At 44.5% G+C, this 19,377-nt stretch overlaps 1 protein-coding gene across 3 annotated transcripts; it reads right to left on the bottom strand.

Moving 5' to 3' along the window:
- Window positions 1-1,810: 1,810 nt before the first annotated feature.
- On the bottom strand, window positions 1,811-19,302 carry LOC133354783 (cytosolic non-specific dipeptidase-like). Of its 3 annotated transcripts, none has more exons than XM_061571901.1 (12): window positions 19,042-19,297; window positions 16,764-16,856; window positions 14,698-14,841; window positions 14,054-14,216; window positions 12,308-12,396; window positions 11,264-11,464; window positions 10,444-10,528; window positions 9,932-10,092; window positions 8,430-8,594; window positions 6,250-6,391; window positions 5,281-5,428; window positions 1,811-3,845 (listed from the first exon to the last, which is right to left on the bottom strand). In XM_061571901.1, the coding sequence occupies exons 1-12, from the start codon at window positions 19,117-19,119 to the stop codon at window positions 3,770-3,772; spliced, it is 1,545 nt and encodes a 514-aa protein (XP_061427885.1). In that variant the 5' UTR covers window positions 19,120-19,297; the 3' UTR covers window positions 1,811-3,769. The 3 variants fall into 3 exon arrangements, 2 of the variants coding, with proteins under 2 accessions (XP_061427885.1, XP_061427886.1); XM_061571902.1 differs by lacking the exon at window positions 19,042-19,297 and adding an exon at window positions 15,892-15,997; XR_009756625.1 differs by lacking the exons at window positions 1,811-3,845; window positions 5,281-5,428 and adding an exon at window positions 6,671-6,746 and having other exon boundaries at window positions 6,258-6,391; window positions 19,042-19,302.
- Between the last annotated feature and the right edge of the window lie 75 nt (window positions 19,303-19,377).

Genomic DNA, 19,377 nt, shown 5'->3' with positions numbered 1-19,377 from the left:
CCGGAGCTGCGATACGACGCGATCACCAACGTCATCGATTGTCGATACATCAGCGCACCGGGAGCAATGTGGCGATTGCTGGAAAGCAAGATGCATGATCGATCACATGCAGTTATGCGACTACCGGTGCATCTTCCGAATCGGCAGCGCATCACATTCGAAGAAGGACACGAACAGGAAGCTTTCGATGCAGCGACTACCGGACACACAAAGCTCGAGTCGCGGCTCCTGCTGAACGAGCGCGATCAGGATGCACGACAGCTGCTGGACACCGATATTCCGCTTCACTACGTTTACGTTCGAAACGACTGGCAAAAACGTCAACGAGGAGGCAACAAGATAGTGTCGCGCATGTACACCGTCACCTTCAAAGACGAGGAGCGTTAGTGACTATTGCTACTTCACGTTCCCGGGGCAACGAGCCGAGTCATTGCGAACATTCACAATAACGTCATTTACGCCACATTCAAAGAAGCCGCAGCAGCACGAGGCCTTCTGGAGTCTCAAGCAGACTGGGATCAATGATGCACGGAAGCAGCAACTTATCAGATGCCGAAGCTGTTGCGTTTTGCTCAGCTAACAAGTGCTCGGGAATTGTGGGACAAGTTTTGCGACGATGTGTCCCTCGACTACATGCGTAAATTTCCCGGAACACACAGCGGTCAACTAAGCTCTGCACTGACAGTCAACGCAGTTCTAAAGCAGCACGGACTCTCATGTGCCATCATAGGTTTACCAACACCGACTGGAAATCCAACAGAAGAGCAGCCTTTCGATCCAGTCGCTGAGAAAGAGGAAGGCGACCGGCAAGTTTCCATGCTTTACGACAAGCAGTTGGATGCATTGATCAAGATCGTGGCTGCAGTCGACGACGAGGAAATTGATAATCGCTACTTCTATCTCGACGGACCTGGAGGATCAGGAAACACTTTCCTCTACAAAGCTTCGATGGCATTCATTCGAGGAAGAGAAGAGGCTGTGCTTCCTTTTGCCATTTTTAATATCGGCAGCTTCACCCAAAATAATCTGCAGCCATAGATGGGTCCGCAAGAGGTCGTCGCGAGCCTGTGCAGTGGTCACCGCAGGGCCAGGCTCGAGCAAATGTGCTAGAGTCACTGTGCTGAGCTAGCGTCCCACATCTAACGGAGCGGGTTCCTGCCAATAACAATTGGCAGTTCACCAGTGTCGGTTCGAGCGAGTCTGACTGCTGATGAGATAACACTTCAGTGTCAGTCTGTCTCCAGGGAATTGCTTGCGTTGAATCGATGCCGCTGATGAGATGCGCTCTCGGAAGGTCGTGTGGCTGACGTGATGAGTCGAGCCACTCGCATTGTTCGTGTGGAGAGGCGGCGATGCGTAGACTGTCGTTCCTGCGCTGTAACTGTATTTCGTTCATTGCAAGGCAGCGGCTGTAGCTGTGCGTTTGTCCGCAAGAGGGCATTACGTGACTTGTGTAGATCCAAAAGTGCACCGATAGCCACCTCAACCCCAGTGCCGGATTAAGCTAATGCGGGGCCTGTAGCATTGTTATACAAATAAAACCCACAGACTGAGTGAGACCCGTAAGCCACTGAGTTCCATAGACTGAGAGATCCACAGACTAAATTACTCGGTCTGTACATTCCCATAGACTCAGAGATACGGTATATACTAGTAAACAGACCCACTGACTCGTACAGCCTCTTATACCAGTCCCTGGACTCAAGATGCCCATAGATTCGTAAAAAGAGCCATAGACTCGAGACACCCATCGGGCATAAGTGTCACTCGCTCAAATGCATTAACTCATAAAGAGACAGACTCGGGAATATTCCAAAAAAATACTCGGATCTTTAATTGTAAGTCGTCTTCTTTTTACACTTTTATTTAAATCACTCTTGTTTGTTGTTGCCATTGTTGTCGTTGTCGCATCCTCAAATATTGTGGTATCGCCTGCAAACTTCGTATACTTATGTCATATTGATGACAATACTATATTCTATCATAAAATATATATTTTAAACATTTTTACACGCTATTAACTCACTCTGTTTTTGTTGTATCCTCAAATCTTGTAACTCAATTTTAACCCACCTCCCAATATGGTATCGACTGCAAACTTGGTATACTTATGTCATACTGATGACAATACTATATTCTATCATTAAAAATAAAATAAAAATTGAAACCATCTTTTTTATGTTATGTTTCGCCTTGGGTCTAATTGTCCACGCTCAACTCACGTTGGCTGTAAATCAACACGGCCCCTTACGTTATGGCAAGCCTCGGGGCCACTTGCTGGAGTCGTGGAGTTCTGCCATTACTCGTACGGTACATTTCATTAAAGCGTGTTTAAAAAAAAACATTTTTAAATATTACTTAAGTGCGAATTTAAATACACAATTCAAATCGTAATAAGTATAACTCTCGTAGGCTTTTTCCCACTTAAACACAAATGGGCACAAAAAAGCTTCAACATTGGATTTACTTGGAGAACTGGGTTGTGCTCAAGTAATGCCTAGTTAGAAAGTACAATTTGCATGCAAAACAAGTTTTATTTACTCATCCCCTATGGGACATGAAGCAACAGTGAGCTCTCTCCATCTCTCCTGTCCATGGCTGCATGCTGTGACTCTCTCCATCTCTCCTGTCCATGGCTGCATGCTGTGACTCTCTCCATGAGAGGTTCATCTGACCAAGCTCTTTGGTGACGGTTCTTTGCCAGGTGGTTTTTTTGCCCGAAGGCGTCCATCTCAGGTACATTTTAGGGCATGTGGTTCTGTTCTAATCTTAGGACATGGCCCAGCCATCGCAGTCTTCGTTGTTATATCTCCTTTGTGATGTTCCGGCTTCGGATTCTCAAGTACAATTCGTGATTGGAAATTTTGTTTGGCCAAAATATACGGCAAATGAGGCATCCATTGTTGAAAGCCGCATCCTTTTTCACGTCTGCTTTTACGATCCTCCAACATTCAGAGCCATATAGCAGGATGTACTTGACGTTGCTCTTGTATATTTGGACATTGATTTTCAGATTTTGCTGAAATCAACAAAGTTGCTGAATAAAGGTGTGTTCCATTCTAAGCACTGGCTCCCATTCCAGTAAGGATCTGGCTTTCTCCTTAAGAGTGCCATGGCAACACCATGTATAGTTCTCATGTCCTGAGTACAGCACCACCGATCTGTCATTCATCACAAGACGGTCCAGAGCCGGTCCAGCGACATTCCCTTATCCCCAGGATGTCGAGATTGTGCTTCTTCATCTCGCCGAGGACTTCCGCGGTCTTGGAGGTCTCGTACAAGGTTCTGACATTCCATGCGCCAAGGAGGTGGACCTTGGTTTTAGGCCCCAATAGGCCCTCTTTCACACTCCTGGTTTCCGGTTGGCTTTCATCAGGAGTGATCGTACTGCCACTCGAGAGGCTCGAGTGGCAGTACGATCACTCGAGTCTATTAAGGGCCTGATGTCACTCATTTTGTTCATTGTCATTTCTGCAAAATTCAGTTTTTTTATGGGGTGATGTTGTTAGTGCCATGCCCAACCCCCAACCTGGAGGGCCAATGTGCTGGCCTTCATCTGGCCTCTCGCCTGAAACCTATCCGGTATGGTTAAACCTGCCAGGGGCCAGAAGCTCCCACCGTCATTGCTATCAGGGGCTTTGGGGCACACAAGCCTCTCCACCACAACAAGGTCCACAGCCATATTTAGGTGTTCTATAACATTGTGATTGAATAAGCACGTGTGTAAAAAGATGTCCAATTCTGGTGGACGTTTGAAGCAAAGTAGAATTCATTCCTTTGGCAAAACAAGTGATAATTCCTCCAGATAAGACGCCATCACTTTCATTCCGTTCATGTAGTTTGAGCTTAAAACACAGATACAAACAACAAATGCAAAATCATTAGTATTACTTCCATGAAATTACATCATAAAAATATTCAAACATGTAATTGCAATATGCTAAATTGCACTTAGCTGCACCAGGATGGATAATAAAACACAATTTTAGGTAATCGAATCATTTGCATACTATATACTTTGAAAAAATGTGATGTAATATATATAATGCATATGTACTTGAACATCATATAATGTGTACGTGTAAAACATGCAAAAAAATTCAAAACGTTAGTGAAGGAGGAGGGGGAGATGGTGAGAAAGGGTAATGAGGGAGCGGTAGGTGGGGGGTAAGGGGGGCTGCATCCCCTTGGACCGACGGACACGACTACAGGACTCTATAGAATGCATACCGAAAGCACTTTTCTATTTTTGTTTATCTGGCTGGGGTTTCCTATTCCTTTCGGTCCGTGCTTCTTAACCTGGGGTGCATGGGCATGTATGTACAACTAATTTGTTCCATCCAACCGATGTATTTATTAATATTATAAATAAAAAATTACGATTGAGAACCCAAGGGGTGCAGGCTGCAGTAAAGGATAAGAACCACGACTTTAGGCCAACCTTTCTGAAACCCACGAACCACTGTCAAAATCCTCAAAACAAATGTTGTGGACCACCGTGCACCAATAACACTTTCAAAAATTTAACTGCAGAAGACCCCTTGAAGATTGCGGGTTTATCGTTCGTGGTTTGGACCTATCACGGACGACCTCTCTGTATACCAATTTAGCTTCAGTGTGGGTTGGTTTTGACCTATCGCAGGTATCCTGCACCTGGAAGCACTGCATCACTGGCTGGTGCCGTGGTGCGGAGCGTTGTGGGGCAGGGTGAGGGATGCGAGACGGTCAGTGGCACGTCAACCTTTGCGTGCAAGCATCTCAAGGACAAAGACCCCCATACAGTCTATCAACAGACTGTTGGGGCAAGTGCTGTTAGCGAGTAGCACCTATGAACGACGGCACACAAGGGGGTGGGTGGCCAGCACCACGCCCCGTCCCCTTTGTCTCCTGAGTGGTGACATTTACACATCGCACCAGGTACTCATTTGGGGCTGAGTCGAGCTAGTGGAGGGCCATGACCGGTTCAGATAATTGTCACCGGTGTTGGGCATGAGCGGGAATCAAACTTGGGTCGCCAGGTTCGTAGCGCAGCGCGCCAACCTATTGCACTACTGCTCCCCACTCGCGGACAAACGACAACACCCGCCGTTTGCTGCTAAGTGGCGGTGACGTCACAGCGCCTGTACCAGGCCAGGTATTCACCCCCCCCCCAGCAATATTCAAGGGTCTCCTGTACTCGACATCATCTTATCTGCAACATGTATGCACACTAGAAGTTGGAAACCACTGCTTCAGAGAAAACAGCCAAAAGGAATTAGTGGCGAGACCGCGTTGGCTTACAGATTGAACTTCTCATTCTGCGAGTGGGCGCCGTCGTCACATGCACCCAGTGAGAGTAGCAGCACATTAAGCGCAGTGTGGCGAGCGAAGTCAAGTGTCACCGGGATGCTGCACCCGTCACGGATGAGGTTTGGCTCGACGCCAAACACTGCACGCACGGCCACAAACAAAAAAATAGAACATCCATAAGAGGGTGATTACCTTTTCCACAGGACCAAAAATTGGACATGCAGTATTTCTCAGTCGGCCTAAGGGCTATCGAAAACTGTGCATGACACCACAATGAAGTTCAACACAATACCACCAGAGATCTCTGTACAGATAAATTCCTGCCACATGAACACAGCCGCTAAACTCCAGGACAAATTCACCAGTTCAAACTAAGACAGCAGATCGCAACCCGATCTACATAGGCATTATATAAAATAAAATAAATCACAAATGCAGCAATATATATGCTTTTTCATCATCTACAAAGATTGGGCACAAGGCATACAGTATTCCGTTGATCCGTTGATGATATAAAATAAAAACGTGGATTTCAGAACAAATACAGATTAGAGACATCCTATTGACTTGCTGAAGAAATTCAGTGGCAATGGGGCTCATTGTTAGAATGTATGATGGGCAACAGTCAAGAGTAATGACAGAATGGGAACTAAAATAAGGGAACACGTTTGAGAGGATGACCGCTGCGGAGATGAAGTAATTTAATCAGCGAGTGTGCAGAAGGTTGGTGAATCATTGTATCGTGAGACTGCAAAGAATGGCGATGACTTAGGAGAGTGATCCGGCAGTAAACGGCACACGGCTAATGATGAGATGTTACGATACATGCCGGATATTCATACAGATGTACATACCTACAAACAATTGTGGTAATGCTTCACACGACTGTGTCAAAATCCAGTGACCAGGGGGGCACTGTCCGTGGAATGCGCACGTGCGCAGTTTGTGTGCGTGGCATACCCCTCCGCATGGCATTGCGTCCGGCGGTGTAGTTGGGGTGGGTGGAGTCGGCCACCCAAGCCTGCGATCCCACGGGCATGGTGATCCGGAAGCGATTAGGACTTCGCAGCTCATAAAATGTCTGTGCGACATAATCTTTCACCTGTTACGATGGAAGGGTACGTACAATTATCCCAACAACAACAACAATCACAAGTGACACACTGTACAAAATACTGTTATAATCTGAAAAACTCTGGAACCTCCTCCATTCACCCTCGGCACTCACTAAATATCTCCCTTCCTCTCAGGTGTGAATATTTACAATGATTTTGGCTCTTAGCAGGGAGATAAATAACCACGTCAGTTTTAAATAGCACAATAACTTTACATCTACGTGTCTAAAATTTCTATGTTATCTTAAAACCAAAAATTCACTTACGCTTTCTGCCCTGTTCAAATGTGAAGTCTCAGCCGCACTGATGTCTCCTCCCCTGGCAATGCTGTGTCTATCTGAACTGATCTCGACACAGGTGACACAGATAGGTCAAACCTCTCTCCCCACCACCACAGTGTCGCCGCCTTCATGGTGCCAGCCCGTATGGACATTGCAGACATCAAAGTACTCATCATACTGTACAACATTTTGGTACGAACAAAGTGTCAACCAGTTTGCGAACATTTAAGCACTCAACATCAGAACTACAAACGTGAACTTGCATTGAACCCCGTGGTACAGCTTTAGATCACCGCATCGCTACAACTATGCGCCCACGAGTTCACTAATATGTGTGGTCAAATGTCCTCCGTAACCTGCATGGCGTAGGTAGGCTCTCATTCAGCAGTGGATCGACAGAGGGCTGTACATGTACAAGTCTTCGCCATTATCCAACCATGTTTGCAGTACAGTTGATCATCAATAACACTGTGTAACAAAAAATAGTTTTTGTTCCTGGGTAGTAAGTGTTATTTCCTAATTGCTTATGCCTCAAAAGTACAGAAAATGGCTATTATTCCCCACAAACTTTGCTTTTGTGATCAGGACAGTGATATTTTGAAATATACCTATTTTCAATGAGAAAACGTGGTGTGCATTTGTGTCTTTCGTTCACATAAAGTCCTGGTCACAAAAGCAAAGTTTGTGGAGAATAAAAACAATTTTTTATACTTTTTAGGTGTAAGCAATAAAACAAAATAACACTTAATACCCAGGAACAAAATCATTATCCGGTGCGCGATTATCCGGCTTCCAACATTATCCGGCGAAACGGGCAAAACCGCTCCAAATGCTGCAAACAGTCCGGCGATCGGCTCCGTTTAGCGTACCTAAACAGGCCGCTATGCTTTATTTCAGTGCCAAATATTATATACAGTACATTATACGCTGCATACAACTTAAACAATGACAATGCTGCACGTATGTACATTGTTCATGACTACTGACTGCAGTGATAACAGAAAAGATACAGTGTGATCTGGTGACAAGTGTGCGTGTAATTCGGCGTACCGGTCTAAAGGCTGCATTGGTCCGGTGATCGTCAAGCACATGGTTGTTGAAACAAGAGCGTAGCACTACGTACATTACCCCATGCAGAGTCTTCGAGATTGAAGTGGTAAGTACGGTACAGTAAATACAATAACTTTTTACAATAGGAAATAATTTTTGTCTATTTGTATGTTTATGTATGCCAATTTCATATTGTAAACAAATGTAAAACACTAAAAAGCATATACACAATACATAAAACATGTTATTCAAGAAAGTGGAAAAATAAGCTATTTTAAATAATGATGTAGTGATTGTCCGGCGTTTTTGAAAATCCGGCTACCCCCTTCCCTCCCCCAAAGCCACCGGGTAATCAATCATCTGCTGTATTTACTCTAAAGTTATTTCCATCGTACAAAATTAAAGATGAGGTCAAGCATGTTGCAAAGTCATTTAGAATAACAATGGTAAAGATGGTGAGAATTTTCAAGGACACCGTGTTAAAATCTAGATGAGAAAATGGTCTCATTTGTCAGTGTGACCTGGGTCACCCATATGAAAAAACAACAACAATAACATGACAGAATACAACAATAAAACATTTATAATGGCGCAAAAACATGAACCAATATTACAACGTAGATTTCCTGGAAACTACATTTTGCACCATCAAATTACTTTAAAAAAAGAAAGTTAATTAAGTTACAGATCTCACCTGCCTCTCTACCTCATCCGGTTCCATATCTGGGACGGTCCGAATTGAGAACTTCCCCACCACGCGGCTGGGGATGACCGTCTTCTGACCGAGCTCCGAGAATGCTCCCTCGATGCCATGGATGGAGAGCGATGGCAAGTGCCAGCGATGATTTAAAATGTCCTCCTTCAATAAACACAACGCACACACAATAATGATCACACGCTAAAAAACTACACGTAACAAGTTAGAGAATTAAAAAGGGGAAACAAACACTTCGAATTTCAATGAAATGTTTAACTGGCACTGCGGTGGACACGAGTTTGCACTAATCAAACCTGGACATATTTCTCAGTCAGCCAAGGTCTATCGAAACTGTGCAGTAAACCTTAATGAAGTTAAAAACAATACCAGTACCAGATCTTGCTACAAAACAATTACTGCCACCAATTCCCAGACTGTCTGGGACAAACACAGACAGATGCATTTATATGTGTTTAGAGTTCTGTGGGGAGCGCTGGTGTGGCGGTAAGCTTGCTGCGCTACGAACCCAGCGACCGGAGTTCGATACCCGCTCACGGCCAACACCAGGTGACGATTATCTGAACTGGTCCGTAGCCTCCCATCGGTCGACTCGGCCTCAAATGAGTACCTGGCGCTGTGTAAACAGTCCCACTCGGGAGACAAAGACGGCTAGGCGTGGTGCCGGCCACCCACCCCTTCTCGTGCCGTCCCGGCCTTCATAGTCTTTTTAAGGCTATGTGGGGGATATCTATGGGACCTTTTTTGGCTAGTACCACGACTATTAAAAATTAACAGGCTTTACCATTTCAGGCAAGAGTATAGTGTGGTTGATGCAGACTTGATGCCCTGTGATGGGTGTCTATTTGGCATTTGAACATCTTAGCACATGTATTCTTGCCGAAAGGGTTAAGCCTATTCTTTTTTTCCTCTTGATACTGGCAAAAAAGGGTCCAACAAATCAAACTGCTCAACCCAAGCTATTGGTTTGATATCTGCATTGTCTTTGTACCATGCGCCCTTTGACATTCTTCGGTCTGACGAATGCACGTTGAACTTCTTCCGCACCATACGTAGCCAACCGTGCTAATCGAGAGGTGGGAGGACAAGAAACTAGACACAGACTTGTGGAACAAGGCCATCAAGGAGCCTGTAGGCCAATCAGTTTCAAGGACAATGCATATGTCAGGGTGTCATAAGCACCCTTAGCAAACAGAAGAAGATAGCAGAGATGACACTTCACGTGGCCTTCAAGTGCACACAGCTTGGCACAAGCACCGTGGTGATGTCACTGCTACTTAGTGGCAAATGGCGGTTGTTGAGTTGGTGATTGGATGAATGGAGGAGTAGGGGAGGGCGTGGGTGAGTATCTTCCTTCCCTTGCTTGCTCCTTCCTGTTCCCTCTCGATTTTCTCCTGGTAATTGTCTGTGTTTTGAGACAATTGTTACGTTATGGATGCATTACATTTGTAAGCAGCTGTTGTTCACGGTGCTGTCTGTGCCTTGGTATGTTGCTGGAGGGTTGTGGCCCCGATTTCCAGCCGGTATTCCTCAGGACTGAAGTCCACGTTCGCGCACAGCTGTGCCTCCATCTCCGAGAGCGGCTTCACAGATTCATAGATCCCTGGCACCAGGATCCTGCCACTACTGTCCACTAACGATGCTTGAACACAAAGGCACACATATATAGATGTACACATACCACAAAATGTAACATGAGCAATCGGTTAAAGTATTTCTGCATTTGTGTATGTGTTAACTGGATTCGTGTATGAATGCAACACCAGTAATTGCAAGTACTGGTGTTGCATTCCATGGGAAGTTGCTCCTTCTTGGTTTCGGCTCCTACTGTCTGAATTCCATTTCTCTTGAACTTTATGCTGTTGAGGCTCTGCCCCGTTTCAAGTCAAGATTCAGACCAATATCCTCCCCCCACCACCACCCCGTAAATCATCTGAACAAGTGACTGCATTAAATACTAATTAGCTGTAAATTGTATTGCATTGTGACCTACCCAGAATCTGCATGAGATCTGTCATCGCCTCGTGTACAGAGCCACCGTAAACCCCTGAATGGAGGTCCTTCTGGGCACACTGGACCTGCAATTCACATTGAAAAAACGCGTTTATAAACAATACGAAACAAAACTACAAAGCACTCAAATGCTGTCCCCATGACCCTCAAGTCCACACGACACAACTCCAGTGACGGTGCCCAAAGCCTAGAGCGTGTAGGCCGTAAGCTGCTCCTATATTTGCACGGGGCCACCTCGCATTGTGACGTCGTCGTTACAGCCACGGGCGCCTTCTTCACCGCCCTGAACGGGTCTCGAACGGCGTGGCTACAATACAAGAAGCTCGTCGCAATGAATGAAGGAATATCTCTCACTCGGACGCCTTCACAACCGCCCCGAGACCTCCCCGAGGCACCAATCAGAGTGCGGTGTTGCAGCGGTTTCTAATATGAACAATGTAAAGCGCTATCTTCATTAGGCAAGTCACGTTGAAATACGCACTATATTTTAAAAAAATTAAACACAGCAAAACAATTTATAGAAAAGTATTTTTTTATAGAAAATCATTTCTCATCTACAGCTGCTTGGTGGATCGGCGTCCGAACACCCCTAGTGGACGAACCGCACCCGGCATAAATACACAAATACTGCTCGAGTTGAGGAGGGAAGACGAATAGGGAAAGGTGGGCGTGCTTGACAACGTACAGGACGTTGCTTGTGGAACCGTAAAGGCTGCCCCCGCCCACGGGATATATTTACAGAAACACAACGTTCACGTGCCATTGCGCAGTCCGAGAGGAAACACCGAGAGGGCTCTGACCTCAATTTCAAAGTAGCAGAGACCCCGCAGGCCAAATGTGAGGCACGGCGTCTGCGTTCCCAACCAGTAACTGTCGGAGATGCACACGCAGTCCACGTTTCCAAAGAAGGATTTGCCCCGCTCAGCAATCAGCTCACCGAGCCCAATGGAACCCGACTCTTCCATGCCTTCCAAACACAGCTTCACATTCACCGGCAGGGCCTGCAGTGATACTCACACATCCGCACATTTCACGGATACATTCCCATTTCCCACAATGATTTATGTTTCCAAAGCTGAAGAGCTTCGTCAGTTTAACACGTAAGCCAAAGAGCTTATTTATTTAGTGAATCTATTAGGCATCTATTAGGCACAGTTACATAAAAAGTGCGTATTAGTCTAGATTCTAAAGAAAAAACCAAAACCCCCCTTTGGTCTCACAGATTTCAAGATTGATCAACTGATATTATTTTGTAAAAATAAAAATTTTACCTGGAAAATCTCTAGAGATGGAATCTCTTTTTACAAGGGTGTCCGTGGTGTCAATTACTGCACATAATGAAAGGTATACAAACATAAAAAAAAATCTCCAACTCATCCAGTGTGCTTGCATGCATTGTCTGTGCGTTGAGCATCACACGTCACACCCGTCAATTCGGCAAACACGGACATAAATAACTTTTTACATAAATATATGGTACAAATCACCATTTCATATATAACGCACCCCAGCTGTAAGTCACAAATGTTGTGAACATGCGTTTTAAATTAGATTTAAATTTAAATGTGAATTGAAAACTAATTCTTTCGAACTGCTTTTTGTGTTAAGTTTGTTACCCTTCTCCCGCACCTCCAATTAGCACGGCTCGCAATGTACGGTGCGAAAGAAGTTCAGCATAGATATACACACGCACATACAGACTGGCAGCATATGTTTGTGTGTCTGAGAGACCGTTCCATGAGGAAGAGGCTCTCTGTCTGAATGAGAGTGCCGTTCATACATTTTATTCTTGGGACATGAAATGTTTCCCATGAGCTATTCACGATGGCTACTGGTCTCTGTACCTTACTGACAGCTTGAAACGACTCAATGCAGTTCAGCCAAGACAGTACAGGACCCTTGTCATCCGTTGCACCACGGCCATACATCTTTCCTGTGAAAATTAACCAATTCAGCAATTTACACGCATAAACATAAAGCATATCACCATAGCTCAATCAGCAATTGTCCATTAAATTGAAAGGCTTTTCAAAAGACTGCAATGTTTTAGGTACTACAAAATTAGGAAGCCACTGGAGCTACACACTTTTAAATCTAGATTGAAAATATTCGTTTTTTAAACTGCTTTTTTGTGTTTAGTTTGTTGTACGTCCCCTGCACCTCTAATTAGCATGGGTTGGTTACGTATGGTGCAGAAGAAGTTCAACGTACAGGCGACCCCCGCACCTACGACCTAATTGGTTGCTGTCGATCCGTCGTAAGTCGAACCCTCGTTTCCCATAGGTGCAATGTTGTAAATTGGGGTTCTGTTCCTGGCAACCCATTACATGCCATAAAAATACCAAAATTGACCACGAAAATAACAAACATTTATTGTAACTTAACACAACTTTTACAAACATATATCAGGTAAAAACAAACACTTACATTTGAAAATCCTTAAGTACTTTTCTGCATGTGCATCACATTTCCTATTCTCAGACGTAGCGAGAGGAATTTTTCTTATTTGAAGAAAATTTACAAAAAAGTGAAGAGTGTTGCGAAAGAGATGCGTTTCGCTCTAGGCATAGCTGCAGACTGTCGTGCTATACTCTACATACGCATATGGCGGAAGAGCAAAGCAGCGCCATCAGTCTGAGTCTGGGCATGTCATGCCTGTCATGCGCAGACTCGTCGACAATGGACTCGGCGTCGGCAGCAGTCATAAAGCAGTCGTAGAGTCGAGTTTTGGTCGTTACAGGGGGGGGGTCTTACTGTAAGGTCGTAAAAGCGGGGGGTTGCAAGTCTAGCCGTCCTAAGTCGGGGGTCACCTGTACATGCGGAGAAAGTCGAACTCTCCCAATGAACAGGTGACAAGGCCTTTGTCGTTGCAGCGTCAACGTTTCAGAAGAACCTTGTTTCTTTGATTAACATCATAAATCTTCCTTAAAACAATATTCTGAAGCAAAATATGGGTACAACCGCATTTGCAAATGTGATTTGTAACTTTGATTCTTACCCATGTAGCAACAGTTACATTTTAATGCGCAATTTAATTTAGGGATTGTGTTCTCTTGGTGTGGTCTGGGACTTTTTTTGTTTTGCTGCCTTGCCCAAGATTGCATTTGGTGTAGAAAAAGCGGCAGGAATTGATGTACTTATCATCAATTGATGTACTTTTCCTGTATATCGATAGTTCAATGTTAATGTGCCACTTGATTGAGGGACTACTGGGTGTTATCTTGGCGTGGTCTGGCACTGTTTTTTGTTTTGCTGCCGTGCTCAATCTTGATAAATCGGACTTATAATATTGATTAATTCATTATAACAAGTGACTTGCTTACCATTTTAGACTCCCATAATTTGTTGTATTGTTTTGTTGTTGGAACATTCTGACCCACCCCTACTGGACATGTGTGAAAAAAAGAGCTTCATAGCTTATCGGATTCCTCCTCCAGACTAAATAAATATTCTGATTCTGACAAATATTGAGCTGTCAACGTCGGTTAATGTAATACATGGCCCAGTGGTGGCGTGTTCACTGCTTGTTGCAGGGGTTCAAATCAACCCATCACTCCACTCTATTCACAATGCGCACGCGATGCCCTCACCATTCCGATGCGTCAGCGTGAAGGGGTCACTATCCCAGCCATCCTCAAGCTGGGCAGGTTGGACGTCCAAGTGGCCATACACACAAACCGTCTTCTTGGCCGGATCCCTCCCAATCTCTGCGAGAATTACTGGCGGTAGAGCTAACTTGGAGCCATCTGCTAGCTGTCAAAAACACGTACAATCCAGCGAGACATTACGGTTTTTGTATTGCAGTACTAAATTCTACCGCAGATTACAAAGGTACACCCCTGCAAAGGGAGTATCGACACTTTCCCCCACCACACGAGACTTTAGGGGAGACAAATTGTGACATATCCACTTACACTTCTGGGTAGCCAGAGACAGTGGGGGATTAAGAAACTTGCACCATTTATATCAACAGCCACACCAGGAGATGGAGTTGAACTGGTGCCCTCTAGATTACAGGTGTGCTAACCAATATACCACAGTGACTGCTTTCATTTTCCATTAAAGATAAACACGTTGCGATTATTGCTGTAGACATTTCTGACTGGTAACAATTTTTTTAAATACAATTTTTGGTAATGAATTACCGGTAATGGAAAACAAAACAAATGTAACAACTATGCATACTCTCAATCCACACATGTAAATTAAGTTCAACGTTGGTAGCATGGCCTACCGTCTCCGTGCCAATGTCCACCATCTCCACAGCTCCTCCTAGGCGCTCGATGTGCTGTGCTGTCATCTGCACCATGCGCAACACTTCGCCGCGCAGTTCAGGCTGGCTTGACACACTGCGCACAGACACCCACTCAGCCAGCCTCTGTGCAGGCACACAACACACGCGTATCGGCAAACACGTTACTCACTGCCCACATGCAGCGCTTACAGAATGACAACAGAGCCAAAAGATGTCTGACAAAAAAATATGAAACACAATTGCTCTCAACATGCTGAATATATTTGTTTGGCATTATAAACCAGAGTAGAGTAAATGGTGGTTAATGCCTGCATTTTCCAATTAGAAAGTCTTAAAAACAACTACACCTTGACACCGCTGTACACTATTACAATATCTTACAACTATACCAGATTTAGAAACTTACGTTTAGAGTATTTTGGCTGCTATAAATTTCCACGTGATAAGCCACTTTGTTGAGATATCATTTATGGCCAGGTCGCTTCTGAATAAGAGCTATATAGTTCAGTGGGCCTTACCTGGTAAAATAAAATGTTCACAAAATACATTACAGTAAAATAAGGGTGTTTTATGGTAGAGTTGTGGAAATATGCCGGTATACACTCATAACCGCACTTCTCATAACACAAACATTCGTGTACCAGCACTTTTCACAGCAATTATTTTCCTGTACCCGCAATGTTTACACAGATGGGAATTATTAATGAGCGTGGGCTGCAGGATGAATAGGCCTCATACCGGCACTTCTACATTTAAATTTCCACCACTGGTTTTGTAAAATAAACGGTATGGATATCCATTGTAATTTATATGAATACCTTAATCCCCCCGCTCCCCCAGGTAATTGGCTCACAAGTTACGATATCTTATTTACCCCCTCTATTTAAGGCTGAAACACGCGAGTATTTTTCCACGATCCTGCCTGTCGCTTGATGAGGCTGGTTGTAATTACCGGCGCATTGCAAATGCTGTGGGTTCACTCTCAGCACACAAGTGGTGAGCTGGACAAGCAACGAGTTGGCACGTTTTGTTTACGTGACAAACCTTGGTAATTGGCTGTGTTGGGTGGTAGCAGGTTTAACGACACATTTATATTAACGCGATCTTATCTTATAATTATTTTTTATGGATAAACGGGTAGTATCTGCAACAGTTCTGCAGATCATTTCTCACGGTTTTGTGGGCCACTGGTGGCTCACGCACCACAGGATGGCAACCACTGCCGTACACTTGCACTAGGGATACGTTCCCGATTATTCAGATGAATCCGAAGTTGGGCCTAGAGATATAAATATAAACAAACAAAAAAAGTTTTGCATTACAAAAAAAATGCGACAATAGCAATAAGTGTCATCGCTCCCATGCCATCACTTTCGCGCTATTCTCATCCAAGCGTGTCATGTAACGTCATGTTAATGACCCACGATTGTCACAAGCACATAAACTTAGTTTTAAAAAAATCCAAAAATGCTAACATTAATGTTTCTTTTTTTTCCGGTGGAACTTTATATAAAAATGTCAGAAAATGTCAGAATTGTTTTTACTCCAGTGACCCGGCTGCTGCTGCGGGGTCCACTTTCTCCCCCGCCTCCTTCCCCCCCCTTCTCTCTCCCCCCCTACTGCCGAGGCCTACTATACACTACACTATACACTACACTATATACTACACTACACTACACTATGCACTACTCTATAACCTCGTGCCACGGCAGGTCTCTCGCCTACTTCAGCAGTCTCTTCTTGCTGTGGTTGTGCCATCTGATGACGATTGCTTGTGTTGCGATTGAAATGTCGTGATCTATTATTTTCTACCTACGTGACTTTACCGAAAGAACCAAAGAGTATGGATTCCTGCAGTCACGAAAGCTTCAAATCCAGAATATAAAAATGTTTAAATATGAAATTAAATCAGACATTGGGCCTAGAAAACAAAAAATGTTACATTAAAAACAAACAAAAAACAGACTTTGATAAATGTCCAAGATCCATTAATATCACATTCATGTATTTAAACTCCGAGTCGACGAGGATAAATGTGATCATACCTTGACAAACAGCTGCTGGTTGTTCTCAATGTGCGTGAACACATCTTGGATGCTGGAAGTCATCCGTCTGACAAGGCCAAACCCTGTAAGCCACTGGGGCACACACCACACAGCATAGATATTGTTTTGTCATTACCCAACGCTTGCATTTGTTGATAATCGATTATCTAGCTGCGGTCCCGGGCCGATACGCCGAAACTGCTCCAAAGGCCGGCGATTGGCACCATTGGCTTAACAAAAAAATATATATTAGGTGAAAATCTAGTTTTTCAATAGACACATTTTTTTATTTCCTCTTAAAAGTATAAATCAATTATTTTGACCCCAGAACTAATCAAATTTGATGTGCTGAATAAAACTGGCTGGCTTGCATAAAAAAATTTACTTATCGAAAGGAAACCACCCACTTTTATTCAGCTCATCAAATTGTATTACGGTAGTTCTTAGGTCAAAATAGTATATTTTATACTTTTAAGAGCAAATAAAAACTGCATGCATTGAAAAGCTAGATTTTCACCTACTTGTTCTACTTTTGAGTGCAAATAAAAGTGCGTGCATTGAATAAAATACCTTTTACCTAATTTATTTGAAATCTTGACTGAAAGCTTTCGTGACTGCAGGAATTAATGTTCTTTGGTTCTTTCGGTAAAGTCGCGTAGAACCAAAAAAGTGTTCTGCGTGACTTTACCGAAGGACCCAAAGAATATAATTTATTTTAATGTTAATCTTGTAAAATAATTTGTATACGTACATATTCATTCTAAGATATCTAACAATTGTCCGGATAATTAAAATATATTTGAAATAGTGCAAGACATTTTAAAAGAAATAAACAAACCACTAAGAGGCCCAGGATCGACGGGACCTGGACCGGTTCTTTAAAATAAATCTTGAAGTCTGTGTGTACAAGTCTGTGTGTGTACAAGTGTGTGTGTGTACAAGTCTGTGTGTGTACCAGTTGTGTGCAAGTCTGTGTGTGTGCAAGTGTGTGTGTGTACAAGTCTGTGTGTGTACAAGTGTGTGTGCAAGTCTGTGTGTGTGCAAGTCTGTGTGTACAAGTCTGTGTGTGTACAAGTCTGTGTGTGTCTTTGTGTGTGTACAAGTGTGTGTGTGTGTACAAGTGTGTGTGTACAAGTCTGTGTGTGTGTACAAGTCTGTGTGTGTACCAGTTGTGTGTGTACCAGTCTGTGTGTACAAGTCTGTGTGTGTGTACCAGTCTGTGTGTACAAGTCTGTGTGTGTACAAGTCTGTGTGTGTACCAGTCTGTGTGTGTACCAGTCTGTGTGTGTACCAGTCTGTGTGTGTACAAGTCTGTGTGTGTACAAGTGTGTGTGTGTACCAGTCTGTGTGTACAAGTCTGTGTGTGTACAAGTCTGTGTGTGTACAAGTCTGTGTGTGTACCAGTCTGTGTGTACAAGTCTGTGTGTGTACAAGTCTGTGTGTGTACAAGTCTGTGTGTGTACCAGTCTGTGTGTGTACCAGTCTGTGTGTGTACCAGTATGTGTGTGTGCAAGTGTGTGTGTGTGTACAAGTCTGTGTGTGTACAAGTCTGTGTGTGTACCAGTCTGTGTGTGTACCAGTTGTGTGTGTACCAGTCTGTGTGTGTGCAAGTCTGTGTGTGTATAAGTGTGTGTGTACAAGTGTGTGTGTGTACCAGTTGTGTGCAAGTCTGTGTGTGTACAAGTGTGTGTGTGTACAAGTGTGTGTGTGTGCAAGTCTGTGTGTGTACAAGTCTGTGTGTGTGCAAGTCTGTGTGTGTACAAGTCTGTGTGTACAAGTCTGTGTGTGTACCAGTCTGTGTGTGTGCAAGTCTGTGTGTGTACAAGTCTGTGTGTGTGCAAGTCTGTGTGTGTACAAGTCTGTGTGTGTACAAGTCTGTGTGTACAAGTTCAGCTCGCTAGGCTGCATAGATCCGAAGACATCACACCTGTCACCCCCTTATCAAGGACCAACTCAAACATTATCGGTCAACCCGTGCCCTTATAAATGTCAACGTTCATCCCACAAAGTCCCATCAAAAGGGGAGAAACACAAACAAATAAGACAAAGACCACAATGTTGTTGATGTTGTCCGTATTGAAACGTCTGTACGCCCGTATGGAGCTGAAAACTCAATATCCCTGCACAACGATACGGCGCAAACCCGTATGGGTTGGCAGCTTTTGGATATTAAGAGATTCCACAGAACATAAACAGACAAAACAGGGCAAGTTAAATAAAAGTGTGGAATAGTAATAGTGATAATAATAATAAATAGATGAGGGCCGTGCTTCGCTACCTCGCCTCGGCCGCCTCCCCCAGCCGCCGAGGCCGCGACGCGCATCGCCCGGGCCGGGCCCCGCAGGAGGGCAGCCATGGGAGCGGCTGCCCGCAGCCTCCTCCTCCTCCTTCTCCGCCTCCTTCTTCTCCTCCTCTTCCTCCTCCACCGCCTTCTCCTCCTCCTTCTCCTCCTTCTCCTCCTCTTCCTTCTCCGCCTCGCTCCTGTCACCCCGAGACGCCAAGGGCACCACTGCCCAGCAGCGACCACCAAGGGCACCACGGCCCCCCCAAGCCCCCCCCCCCTAAGCGCCCCCCCCCCTAAGCCCCCCCCCAAGCCCCCCCCTAAGCCCCCCCC

The sequence above is a fragment of the Lethenteron reissneri genome, chromosome 49, assembly GCF_015708825.2.
Source record: "Lethenteron reissneri isolate LAM-NWPU_2019-01 chromosome 49, ASM1570882v1, whole genome shotgun sequence".
Classification (NCBI taxonomy): Eukaryota; Metazoa; Chordata; class Hyperoartia; order Petromyzontiformes; family Petromyzontidae; genus Lethenteron; species Lethenteron reissneri.
Note: the sequence above shows the minus strand (reverse complement) of the source record. Positions and strands in the feature narration are given on the sequence as shown.